Here is a 12,602-nt window from a genome sequence, read left to right as displayed (position 1 = left end):
AATTGCAGAATGGCCGCAGAACCCACCACCTTTGCCCCTGAATAGTAAATACCAGGCAGAGGGGACTTCAGCCCACCGATGGAGGGACCTCTAACATTCAAATTGAGCGCCTGTCCAATCCTGGACAGACAGTTTGGATATGGTCATGACTCACACAAGGTCGTTTTCTGTATTAGGGATGTCTGCTGACCCTCACCAAGACCACAGAAAGGGCCTGTTTTCAAGGCCCTGGATGGGGTTCACATAGATGAATGAATGTATTTGGCCAGATCCTGCCTCTGTATGGAAGGCAAACAGCCACCAGGTCACTGAAGCACAAAGCCATAGCTCAAACGACATGGCCAGCCATGTTGAGCCCCATGTTACACAAAATGGTGCACAGCAGCACACATACAATGATAAATACCACTACCACCAGCCAATCAAAAATGTCGAAAAGAATAGGGGAGAAAATGCTTCACTGCAGTATTATCCTTATGGGATGTAATAGTGCTTTAGACATACATTGGTGGAAGACAGGAGCTTCCCTGCACTGATAGTCCGAGCTTCTGATCAGTGCCCTCAAAACAAAGGAGCTGAACCAAGGAGTGAGGTTGAAAATGGCATTTCTCCCAAAGATTAAATACAGTGTGGGTCCCATTGAAAGATGCAAAAACTGCACCCCTAACCGAACTTCAATCTTTTTTCCTCCTATTACCACAAGGTGTTTCTCTTTGGGCCTTTCACTTCCTCACTACTTCACTGAGGTTCTTCTCCCCACTTCTCTTTCTACCTCAGTCTTTCTCTCTCCCCTCAGCTACCTTGCCCTCTTCCTCTCACCTCACTTCTCTGGTCACTACTCTCCTCCCATTTCCCTCCTCCATCCTGTTTGCTTTCCATACTTCTGATCTGTGTATCATTACTCCTGCTCGCCTTGCCCCTCCAACTTCCCACACTCCACTATCTGTTCCTCCACCTTTACACCCACCTCTGGATCTTACAGGGGCCGAAGAAATTGCAGGCACCTGTGTGGGCATGAGGTTTGGGCCCAATTAGCAAGGCCCCAATTGGCCTACTAATCTCACATGTGTGCCTGCTTGGATCCATGGAGTGCATAAAATGGCCTTTTGGAGTCCGGTAGCTCGGAGCCGCTTTTCGACTGACTCAGACATCCACTCAGAACCTCCACTGTGGATCTAGGCTGCTTCCCGACACCCCTACTCCGCTATCCCAACCTTAGGTCTGTCTCGGAGTCTGTGGGCAAGCTTCACAGTCTAAACCACAAACGGTGCCTGTGTAGGTATAGGTGTGCAACTCCTGAATCAATGCCTGCTAGTCATTTCCTCAAACCCGGGTATGTTTTTAGTCTATGTCTAATATTTTGAGACCATGGTTATTGGGAGTAGGCCCTGTGGGGATCCAACATATACCGCCTCTGGGTAGAGATCCCTGCGCAGATGGTAATTCCTGGATCCCTCTAACTAATCTGTCACTGATTCAGTCACCCTGCATACAAGTTTGTCTGCACTTGCTGACCCTTAAATCCATACATAGAATTCTTCCACCTAATTCTAAAGCTGAAGTTCAAACCATTTCTGCATCTTGCAGTATATTACTTTCTGATGAATACTTGAAATTTGATTCTGAACAGCCACCAGTCTTGGTACTATAAAAACTGTCGGATGATCTGAATAGTGTTTGTGTGAACAATGCAGCAAGTATGTCTGAGGTTGATGTCATATTGAAGAAATAGGTAAACTTGTGAGTGTTGCCGATGTTTATCTGAATAAAAGGCATCTTTCTGAATACCTTTGTGTACATCCATATGCTTACCTCTAAGGAAGGCATGGTATCGAAATTAAGAGAGACACAAGTGACAACAGCTTAAGGGTGTTTATTGAACCATTGCAGTGGTGTGATAAATGCCTATCTAAAACCCAAAGCTAAAGATGGGCGCAAGCTACAACCATCAAATAATAAAGAAGGCCGTCCTAGTGGAGTCTTGTCAACATAAAAAGGGCCTGTACTAAAAAACCTATTGCCAATCCTTACTACTAAATTACAAATAGTTTGGGGTGAAGTTCATGAAAAAGAAGTGTTCAAAAAATTATAAGTCAGGATAATTGGGCCTCTGGCCTCCCTAACCCATGTTATCAGCACGGGGCAAGGCAGTTCACTCAAGCAAAGAGCACTCTGTCTTCTGTGACACGAGGATACAGTTCAATCTTCACAGTGCAGGACCTTCTGGGTCGAAGCCTCTTTTACTCCTTGCAAGTCTCTAGACTCAAAATGGGCCTGCTGTGCAAAAAAGAATATGCAAACGTTCTGATCCCTTCACATGTATTCAAGTAGGGTGTACACCATGTATCCCCCTCAGATTAGAACCTTTTTTAACCAATGGTCAGAGAATTCTTTCTCGGGTGAGTCATGGTTCACCCTGGACCCCCTCTGTCGGACTCCGTTCCTTTTCATTAACAAAAATTCTTCTCCCTCAGCCGGGCTCACACCAATTTGGATTTACTTTAAACTATCGAAGCCTTTCGAAAGAGCACAGGGTTTAGCTTGACCGCTGCATGACCACTTTGATACAAAGTTCCTTTCTTACAATGCAGTTGTCATTCAGTTTGATACCTAACAGAGACCTTTGAATGAGCACCCATGTTGCGCCGGGCCACTCTGTACATGGTATCTGATCATTCACTGGTTTAGTTTCCACTTGTTCGTGCCTCTCAACACATGCGCTTCAAACACTGTCCTTGGTGGATTTCTTCTTACAATGTTGCTGGTTGCAACCTTGGCTCAAACACAAGCTGATTTCCTATCAGATTCTCCGACTGGCTGTGCGGCTTCTACTTGCACGGCTTTCTTGCAGGAGCCAAGGACAGTGCCACGGTGGCAATTGCTCTTCCCGGCCTGGTTATCGACACGGGAGCACCCCAAATGCGTTTGATGCACTGTGTAGGCTTGTTCAGTTTCAGTTCCCGGTCTTAGGTTTCAAACTTTCCAAGGATTGTAAAAGTAATGGTTTCTAGAGATCAAGGATACTTCCCTCCTTGCAACCCTCTGCGGTGTTGCCGCCTTTTCTCCTCGTGTTAAATCGCCACCTTGGAACTGCTGCATCCTTGTGGGCTTTTCCTCGCTCAGAGTGCGCTTTTGTGCTCTGCCTTTTATCCCTGGGGGGGTAGTGTGATGGGGAGTCAGACCTGTGTAATGATTAGTAATTGTCTGACATTGCCGGACCAGGGTGTTGGGACATGTCAAGTATATGGTTCTGGTGTTAGTCCGTTGCGGCTCCTGATGAACTGTCCGTGAGAAAGTGTGTCTGGAAAAGGTGTTGCAGGAAAAGGGATACCCACCGTCATACCCTTTGGTGTCCCACTTCCAATCCTTTATTGAGTGGTTATTCAATTTAGGGATGTATGTTTACATTTAATTCACTCATTGGCACATGTGGTGCTGGGTAATCGAACAGTCCATTGTAGGGAGGTTATGCACGTCTGTGTTGAGGTGTCAACAGCAGGTTTCAGCTCAACACTAGTCTTCTTGTCAGCTGAAAGAAAAAGGGCATCCCCTCCCCCGGCCACCCAATAGCCCCCAGAAATGACTGGATTACCAGAGGAAGGCACATTGAGCAGAGGAGCTGGTGACGTAGAGAGGAAAGAGACACTATCAGGCAGCATAATAACAGACTCGGGAAATGCAGTCAAACATACAGACAGCACAAAGGCACAGGACAAAAAGAATATGCTGAATATAGAGTTGAGACCAGGGCAAAACCCAAACAAGAAAAAAGGGACAACAATGAGATCACAGGTGAGTAAAATCAGCAGGCGGAAAAGAGCTGCTGAACACCATGTCTTAATAGTAGGCCAGACACACTGCAATACAGTGGACTTTTGTTATAGCATCCATTTTTACTCTAGAAGGAACAGGAATTATTAGGATGCCAGCTTTGAAGGGGAACTCTAACGACCTGGAAGGACACAGGTCTCCATTTTAACATGTGTTCCCCTAAAAAATCAGGACTAGGATGTCGATTGTCAAATTGGTTCCTGATACAGCCAAACTGTCGCAATTCACACCATGTCATGGCGTCGTTGCTGCAGTTATGCAGCATGACTTCCCACTGGGTCCCAAACCCAGTGCCTCATCCTAACTTTGGGATTTTTGTCCAAACAGTGGCTAAGGTATATGCCCAAATACTGCCCAAGCACAAACCCAGGGATGTGCTTAAAACTCTAATGAAAAGCATCTTGTACTGTCCGTCTGAAGCCTGCTTTTAGAAACGTAGTGTTTTCCAAAACTAGCTATGTGTCCTTAAAACTGGAAAATGAAACACGAACCTCTTCAAATATTCAGCCACTTAGAAGCCATCAGAGCAGGTGTAAGGGCCTTGCACCATCTGTCGCTCTGGGAGATAGGCTCTTGCTGACCTTGATATGTAATCATCGGTCCAGATTATTACATAGTAGACTGAAGTGATTTGAAAAAACCTGTGCAAACAGATTTATTGGGCAGCTGTCCAGGTTTCTTATATTTAATTACAGTGGATTTATAAGGCGTCATCTGGAAACCCAGTCACTTCATAGTGCCATAAATTGCGAGGGAAGTGCTCACCTTCACAGTCTTCCAACATTCAGCTCAGATGAGTGCCAAGAGGAGGGGAGGAGGGTACATGCAAGGAGGACACATACACAAATCCACAGAACAGGTCAACGAAAGGACGCCGGAAAAGCGGGCAGGTATGAAGTCCAACAGTCACGACAGCATTAACAGCAAGCATTACAATCCCGGAAACGAAGTACACAGCAACATGTAACGGGAAACATGAGATGAGAGGAAAATGCAGGCCCACACTTAAGGATAAAAGCCAAACCAAATCCCTGTTTGCGGTATAACTGATCAGAAGCCACCCTAGAGAAGGTAGATGAGGTGTAGGTGAAGTAGGCAGTCCAACCTAAAGTGTAAAATAATTCCAACAGAAGATTCTTCAGTCCTTTTCTGCATCGATGGAGCCTTTTTTCCATAGAAGAGAGTTCCAGAGACAGGCCACAGCACCACCAAAGCTTCTATCCTACCACCAAATATTTTCCTCTTACAGCAGAAGATCTAAGGGCCCAGTCAGAAAATGCTTAGTCCCCTTACATTGGCAGTATCCAGACTCTAAGCCCCTGTTAAGTAAGCCTAAGCCTAGAGAACTGGGAGCCAGTGCAAGGATTTTGAGGACATGGTGGTGTGGTGGTCACTGAGTCTAAGACCAAGGATGACTCTGGTGATCTTACTTTGCATGACCTCCAGGTGGTACAGAAATGGCAAAGGCGATTACAATGCTCCAACTTTCAGCGGACCAGATGCCTAGTCCTTTCCACCTTGTGAGCGAAATAAAATTAAAAAAAAAGGGATAAAGTACTTTCAAATATGCAGCTGGAAAGTAGATGCCCGAGATAATTCTGGGACCTGAGGAGCGAGGGATGGTAAGTTCTCAAAGATTAACCCAAGATACAAGGCTGTAGGAACCAGAGCAATCAGAGTGCCCATAGAGGAAGGCCAGAGAAAAGTAAAAAAAAGTCCCAGTCCTGCATGAAGATACACATTGTTATCAAACACACATGCCTGGACACCAGGCAGGCACAATGTAATAATCAGGTTGGGGAACTAGAGAAGAGTCACATCCCAGCCTGACAGTCATTTTCGTGTCATCCGCATAAGACTGAAAGGTGAAAGAGAACGATGAGGTGAGATGGGAGTGTTAAAGAGCAAAAGGAAAAGCATGGAGCGTTAGGGAGACCCCACAGTTAGAGATAGCAGACAGAAAAGAAAGGGCCAGTGAGAAGGGCCTTCGTCATTGGTCTCCCTCTCCCATGAGGGAGGATGTGAGTCACCCAATGGCCCTGTGTTTGATGCCGAAGAAGACTGTTGGAACAGTGTCAAAAGCAGAGGATAGGAACTGGGAGGATGAGGATTGTAGTGCAATTCCGAAGATGGGGGAGGTCTATGTAGAAGAGGATCTGCAACCTGATTGGTAGTCATGAAGGCCAATGACTTACCAAAGGCAATAAATTAGCAGATGCAAGGTAGAATGGATTCATGAAGCAGCAAGGTGAACTTTTGATTTGTCATCCGTTTCTTGTATGAAACCTACATTTTGTCAGGTGTTCAACCTTTCCAGTAATTAATTCCTTTTGTATGGAATAAGGCAGAGGAAATTCCAAGAGGCAAATTTAGTTTCTAATGAAATCTCAGATGAAAGACTACTGTAGTATGACAGCAGCTGATCAATACAGAGACGCTCAATTAATAAGGACTTTTTTTGGCCACATATACCTCTGCTTCCCATTCTAAGGGTGCCCCTCTAGTACAAATGTCAGCAAACATCTTGTAAAATGTATGTTGAGACACTTTACATTATTTCATTTTGCCTCATTTCCATTTAAGCAATATATAAGAAACCCCACTGGCAGCAGCAAATGCAATAGGCTATTCTCCTTCCTCAAAATCAAATCAGGGGTGCCTTCTGCCTGCATTTTTGTACAACAATTTTTTGCGATTATGAAGTGAAAAAAACAATCTAATCAGAAGTTACATAAATATTGCAAGGCTATTCATATGTATTTAGAAACATTTATTAATAGGATACATTAAATTTCTTTAAAATCTACATCATAAACATTGCAAAAATATACTGCCACATGATGTGGAAGCACAGTACAAGTAAGTGCTTATATACGCACAACCCCATTCAATCACACATTAAAATACAGAAATTGTAAAATAGGTTGTGCTCATCCACTTTACCCATACACAGCTCATGCCTGCAGACCCCATTGAATGAACTATAGGACACTTAACAAGGTAGGCACATTTGAATATATTTTCGTTCATTCAGTTGTATTGTTCAAGTTAATGTTTTAAGGCACCATTTGTATCCAAACATCGCAATCTATAGTAATGTCAGTGACCCAAACTCATCCTTTCATCATAAAAAGCAGCAATGCGATCCAGCACTTTGGCCTGATTAGTGACGCGGATTTTGCCTTTGTCGTCTCTCTCTGTCAATAGCTTCCTTATACCATCCTTCCCTTGCTCACCACGGGATGCAGCCTGGCTATAAGCTACTCTCAAATCATATTCTCGAAGACCTGAACCTGCCATTTTTTCACATAATCCTTTAGAGAGAACGTCTTTCTTTTCAAGCAATCTAAACGTTTTCAGGTTTTCTTGCTTCTGGAGATCATATTTCATCATTTCATATGCCCAAGTGGCAGAGAAGCCATGCTTAGCCAAATCAGCACGGTCTGCATACCTCTCTACAAGTGTTTGCAGAATCTTCACATCATCCAGAGCCCTGTGTGCATTGTACTTTACCTTCAGCAGCTCCTTTGCAAGAGTTTCCTGTCTGTGATTAGCTAGATGTGGTTTACTTTCACGAAAGTATGGCAGTGTGTCAAGAAAGCCCAGAATAGTGTCACAGAATGTCACAGCCAAGCCATTCTTCTCTAGTTGTAGCAACAATCGTGGGGCATCAAATGACTTGGAGTTGTGACCCACCAGCAGGCACTTCCCCAAGTCCTTCAGCCAGTCCATAAACTCTACCAGCACCTTCTTCAGGGGCACAACATACACCAGGCTCTGATGGAGGCGCAAGACTCCCTTTGACACTGTGAGACCAGTGACTCTTGACGCCCCGGCAGAGATACCTCTGACTGGCAAGATGTACCTGTCAAATGTTTTCTCTCCACAGATTGCTGCCAGTTGTACTATTTCACAATCTTTTGCCAATGATGTGGTCTCCAGGTCAAAGAACACCAATATCATGGGTTGGTGAACTACAAAGCATTCTGGGGAGGGTTTAAACATTTTAATTGGAGTCTCTGAAATTGTAGAGCTGCCTCCACCATCTAAAGATGGAAGACAGTGGTCTGCTTTTGCTTTCTCCTTCATACGTTTCTTTTTTCGTTTATTAGGATTTTCTAATTTACAACTTTCTCGTTGAATTGTCTTTTCTTTGGCCACACTGCTCAGTCTTGTGTTCTTTGTTTGATAAACACGGTGGCTAGTAGTCTCTGTGAAAAGATATTCATATCCTGCATCCTTCAATCTGTTTCGCAGGGGCTTTGGACTTAGCAAGTTCTTTGTTTTAAGGGCTGTAAGCAGGAGGGGGTTTTTAGGTGACTGCATTCCCTTCTTTGAACTAAATCGTGCTACCTTCTGCCTATTCTCTGCAAGTTTGCTGAAGAGGGTGTTCAACTTCAACTTTAGGCTTTGGTCAGATAGCACTGGCTGGAAGGTGTCAGAGATACAAGATGGAGGATCTGTGTCATACCCGTACCAGTGCCCACAGTTCTCATGAAACCCATAGGTGTGATCTACAATGCCCAACAGAGCCCTTTCCATGATGGGTGGGTCTCTATGGTACTTAAGAATACAGTGAGCATAGCAGTTGGTCTGAAACCACATGAGGACTTCAGATGTCAGTTCCTTGTGAGCTTTAGAAAGGTCACCCAAAGAGTTGCTCAAAACTGCTTTTATGTGGTCTAAGTCACTCTGGCTGCTCAGTCGTTTCCTTCGAGGTATAATATGCATAGGTGCTGAAGTTGTCACCTCCGCTCCCATTTCGAGGGAAAAGGCAGGTTCAGTCGTACTTGCTGATGCAATTGGTATTGCATTCCTACTGATCAGCTGTTCCTCCTTCTCATACTTTACACCTGCATCTCTCTTTTCAAACTCATCCCTCCCGGAAAGAGACTTCAAATCATGTCTGGGGAGTTGTTCCTCCTCTCTTCCCTGTACTCGCTTGTCCTCCGTACCCCTCCAAAGTATAGTAGGTCTTTTTTCACATTCCCTGCTCTCTGGCAGCTCAATCAACGCATTCCTTTTCAAATGTTCCTCCTTGGTGGGTCTCTTTTCATAATCCTCACGCTGGAGAAGTTGGTCCAGACTATTTAAAAGGATATTTTCCTCCTCTGTTACGTTCATCGAATTACCTTGCTCCTTGCACCCTGGGACTTCTGGGAAACATGTGAAGTTATTTGAAGTGGCATGCCTCCCCTTCACACTGGATATACATCGAGCACCCGCCAAAAGGGGTTTCAACTCATTACTGGTGACTGGTCGTTCCTCCGATCTGCAGACATCCTTCTCAAACCCACAACTCTCGGAGAGACCCAAACGTCTGCTCGTGGTGATAGACTGCTTTTGCTTCATGCTCCCATCAGGGCATATCTGGTCAAATCTAAAGTCTTTGGTCGCATCACTAAGGGGAGTATAGGAGAAATCCATGGCTGCAGACCTGAGAAGGAAACCAAGTAAACACAATTAGATGCACGTTAGCTATTGTTGTTCACCTCAAGGCATGCATAAAACAGGTTTTAAAATACTGAAGGGCTTGAAGATACACAATACAGGGGGTTTCACATCAAGATCGGTAAATATAGACTGGAGAGTGAATATGGGTCTTCCAGATACGCTAAACCATTTGTATATTTCTCACACTAATGGCTCCAGAAATAGGTACACTATATGCGTACCCTACAAGGCCATCATCTAGGACGAGAGCTTTTAACTGAGCCTATCGGCACTAAAGCATCTTATGTACTAGGAAGTCCATGCTTCTTGGGTCCAAATTCATCAACTAAGCCGAGAAAAGTCCTGCTGCAGGCACAGATGTTTGAAATAGACAATATGTTTAGTATTACGATCCAATTAAAAGTCTGCTACTAAAGGCTGCTTCGCTTTGCAGGAAGAACCTGCTTCTGTAGGCTCTAACGCAGTAACTATCACATTAAGAGGCAAATACTGAGCTTAGGTAAAAACGTGAAATTCACAAACAAAAAAACATTATGAAACGTGTATATAAACATGAATATAGGATTTGCGGTCCAACAATCACAAAAACAGAAAATTAATGTTTTATTAACAACTGCTCCTGTCTTCTCAGTCCAGCCCCTCATGTTCAACTATGTGAGAGGCACAATCATGAAATAAAGTATTCCAGCATCCCATTCAACCCCATAACCCTTGAGTGGCATTAGAACAGGCATACACATACACCTTAAAACTTGGTCTCGTGGAGATCCAAGATGGTGGACGGAGAGGGTAGTCCGTGAAGGTGAGAGCTCGGCTCTCCTGTGGCCTCAATCAAAGCAAACTTAATTAGCAGCCCCATCTGGGTCGGTGCCTCACAAGAGGGGCGTGGAGGCATCTCGCTCGACTAAAGTCTGACACCGACTTCACATAGCAAAACACCAGAGCAGAAGGGACCAAGCCTGCAGGTGCTCGGGTGCCACAATAGTGAGCGGCTCGGCTTGGAGAGGCCTGTGGCCCGGATCATGGCGAAATACCACTAGTGGAAGTCCGCCAGCAGCAGGGGCGGGACAATGACAGGAGCGGGGGGACGGTTGCAGCGAGGGCTGTCAGGCCCGGTTGGTGAGTCGGCCCCAGCTGAGAGCAACTCTGGGGCCACCTTTGGCATAGTGTCGGCGGCATGGCAGGAGAAGACCAGTCAGCCAGCCACAGCCTGTGGCGGCAATGGCGCCCGCAGGGGAACAGAGCCTCCCTGTGCAGCCGTCTCAGGAAAAGAGCCCCGGCAAGTAAATCTGCTGAGAAATCTGAGCGCACAAAGGGTGCCTGGAGGAGCGACTGCCCCATGGGGTCCCATCAAGGGGGGCCGTGCCCAAGCAGCAGTGACCAGGCCTGGAGGCGGAGCAGGCCCAAACCCCTTGGACCAGCAGTGGAGATGAGGCCCAGGGGCCCCCGGAGTGGTTCATGCAATAAGGTGAGGCCCCCACCGGAATCCCGGTAGGATAAACAAGGAGCACAGGGCTGGGGAAGGCGGGTGCCCCCCCCCCTTCTCATTACACAGAGTGGTGATAGTTACATCAAGAGACATAAGGAAGCTGAGCTGGGGAGGGTGAATCCCCAGGCAAGAGCTCTCAATGCCCAAAGGCAAATGAAAAGAAGGGACGTCTGGCCATACAGCATCGAAAAGGAAACGGGAAGGGAGCCTTCATCGCTTCTGGGGACAAGAGACCAGGAGTGGCTGCAGCAACAACCTAAAGGAACCCAGGGCAATGCGCTCTCCTACAGACATGGCAATGAATAAAGAAGACCTAAAGCATCAATTTACAGCGAGGAAGGCAGACCTGAAGCAATCGCTGCAAGAGATCAGGGGGGATATAGCGAGCCTGGGAGCGCGCACAGATCCTCAAGGAACTGGCAGAGGATGCCAGGAGGAGTGACGAGCTGCTGGAGAACTTAGAGGGTGGCTCAGAATTTGGATATCCAATGTGAGGACCTCGAGAATTGCTTGCAGAGGTCAAATATCAGAATTAACAGCCTGCCAGAAAAGGTTAAAGACAAAGATCTGAAACAACCGGTGCAACATTTCATTAGGGACATCCTGGGTGAAGACCTGGGGGTGGAAATCCCAATTGACAGAATCCATAGGATGGGCCCTAAGAGGAGAAAGCCCAGCGCCACACTCAGAGATGTGCTTGTGGCAATGTCAAGATACAGCCAGAAGGAACAGATCCTATACGCTGTGCGGACGGCGGAACAGTAAAGGTGAATGGCATGGAAATGTTTCTATTTCAAGACATTGTCCAATCCACGTTGATCAAACGGCAGGCGATGGGCCCGGTGACAAGGGCTCTCATGCAGAAAAAGGTAAAATATAAATGGACCTTCCCGTGAAGAGGAGGCTGAACATGGGAAGGTAAATACAGGAATACGACGTGCGACGAGGGGAAGGCCGATAGACCAAGAAGATCAACAAGGCACAGCACCGGGCGGTAAGCGAGCTCCAATAAGGCGGAAGACATGGGAATGGGAAAAGGTGACCAGAAAAGAAAATGATAATGTCAGGAGCTTTGGGGCACTCTTCGATTTAGCCGAAGGCTGCCGATTACATTGTTGAGACCACAATAGATGGTCAGAAGCTGGCCACAGAGAGAGTTAGGGAGGGAGATCAGGATCTCTGTAGGGAGTAGTTGTGCCCTACACGCATTCTCTGAGGTTGTTATGCGAGCCAATGTTAGGAGGAGGACTTCCCTGAATTCACTAGAAACATTGGTTCACACCAAGTGCTTGAGGGAGGGGGGGTGCTCTGGGGAGATAAGAGGAGGCACAAGGGGCAGTGGGTTCTTGGGGGAGACACGGATCAACGCATGGGGAGGAGCAAAAGTCAGGGGCGCATGGGGATGGGGAAGGAGGGCCCAGGTGACAGGGCGGGGAGTCACAAGGGAAGGCAGGAGCAAGCAAATTCAGTAACCACAGGTTCCGATATGCGATGGGAGGGCAGTTTATATTAAGATATTTCATTTGATTTATTTATCCATTTATAATGCGCCGGAGCCCGCAGGCATCAGGGCTCAGAAGACGACAGAAAGGAGAAAAGCCATGGATTAAGGCCACAGTGAAGTCCTAAATTATTCGAATAGTACAGTTTTCAAATTGCTTCCCAAAACTCAGAAGATTTGGTCCTACACGTATTTCTTTCGGGAGATTGTTCCAGGCTTGAGCTGCCTGAATTGGGAAGGATCTACCATATCCTCTAACCCAGTTACTACTGGGAACGGCCATACGTATTCCATCACTTGACCTGGTAACTTGGGATATGTACCTTC

The 12,602-nt window shown here is 46.2% G+C and overlaps 1 protein-coding gene across 6 annotated transcripts in view; it reads right to left on the bottom strand.

Moving 5' to 3' along the window:
- Positions 1-6,586: 6,586 nt before the first annotated feature.
- Positions 6,587-12,602, bottom strand: part of LOC138514142 (uncharacterized) — a 197,729-nt gene continuing 191,713 nt past the window's right edge. For all 6 annotated transcript variants that reach the window (XM_069629444.1, XM_069629445.1, XM_069629440.1 and 3 more), the window contains one exon: positions 6,587-9,268. In XM_069629444.1, coding sequence (XP_069485545.1) covers positions 6,931-9,268 — 2,338 coding nt within the window. In that variant the 3' untranslated portion in view covers positions 6,587-6,930. The remainder of the gene's footprint in view (positions 9,269-12,602) is intronic.

This window comes from Ambystoma mexicanum, chromosome 12 (assembly GCF_040938575.1).
Source record: "Ambystoma mexicanum isolate Mex_15411 chromosome 12, UKY_AmexF1_1, whole genome shotgun sequence".
NCBI lineage: Eukaryota > Metazoa > Chordata > Amphibia > Caudata > Ambystomatidae > Ambystoma > Ambystoma mexicanum.
Note: the sequence above shows the minus strand (reverse complement) of the source record. Positions and strands in the feature narration are given on the sequence as shown.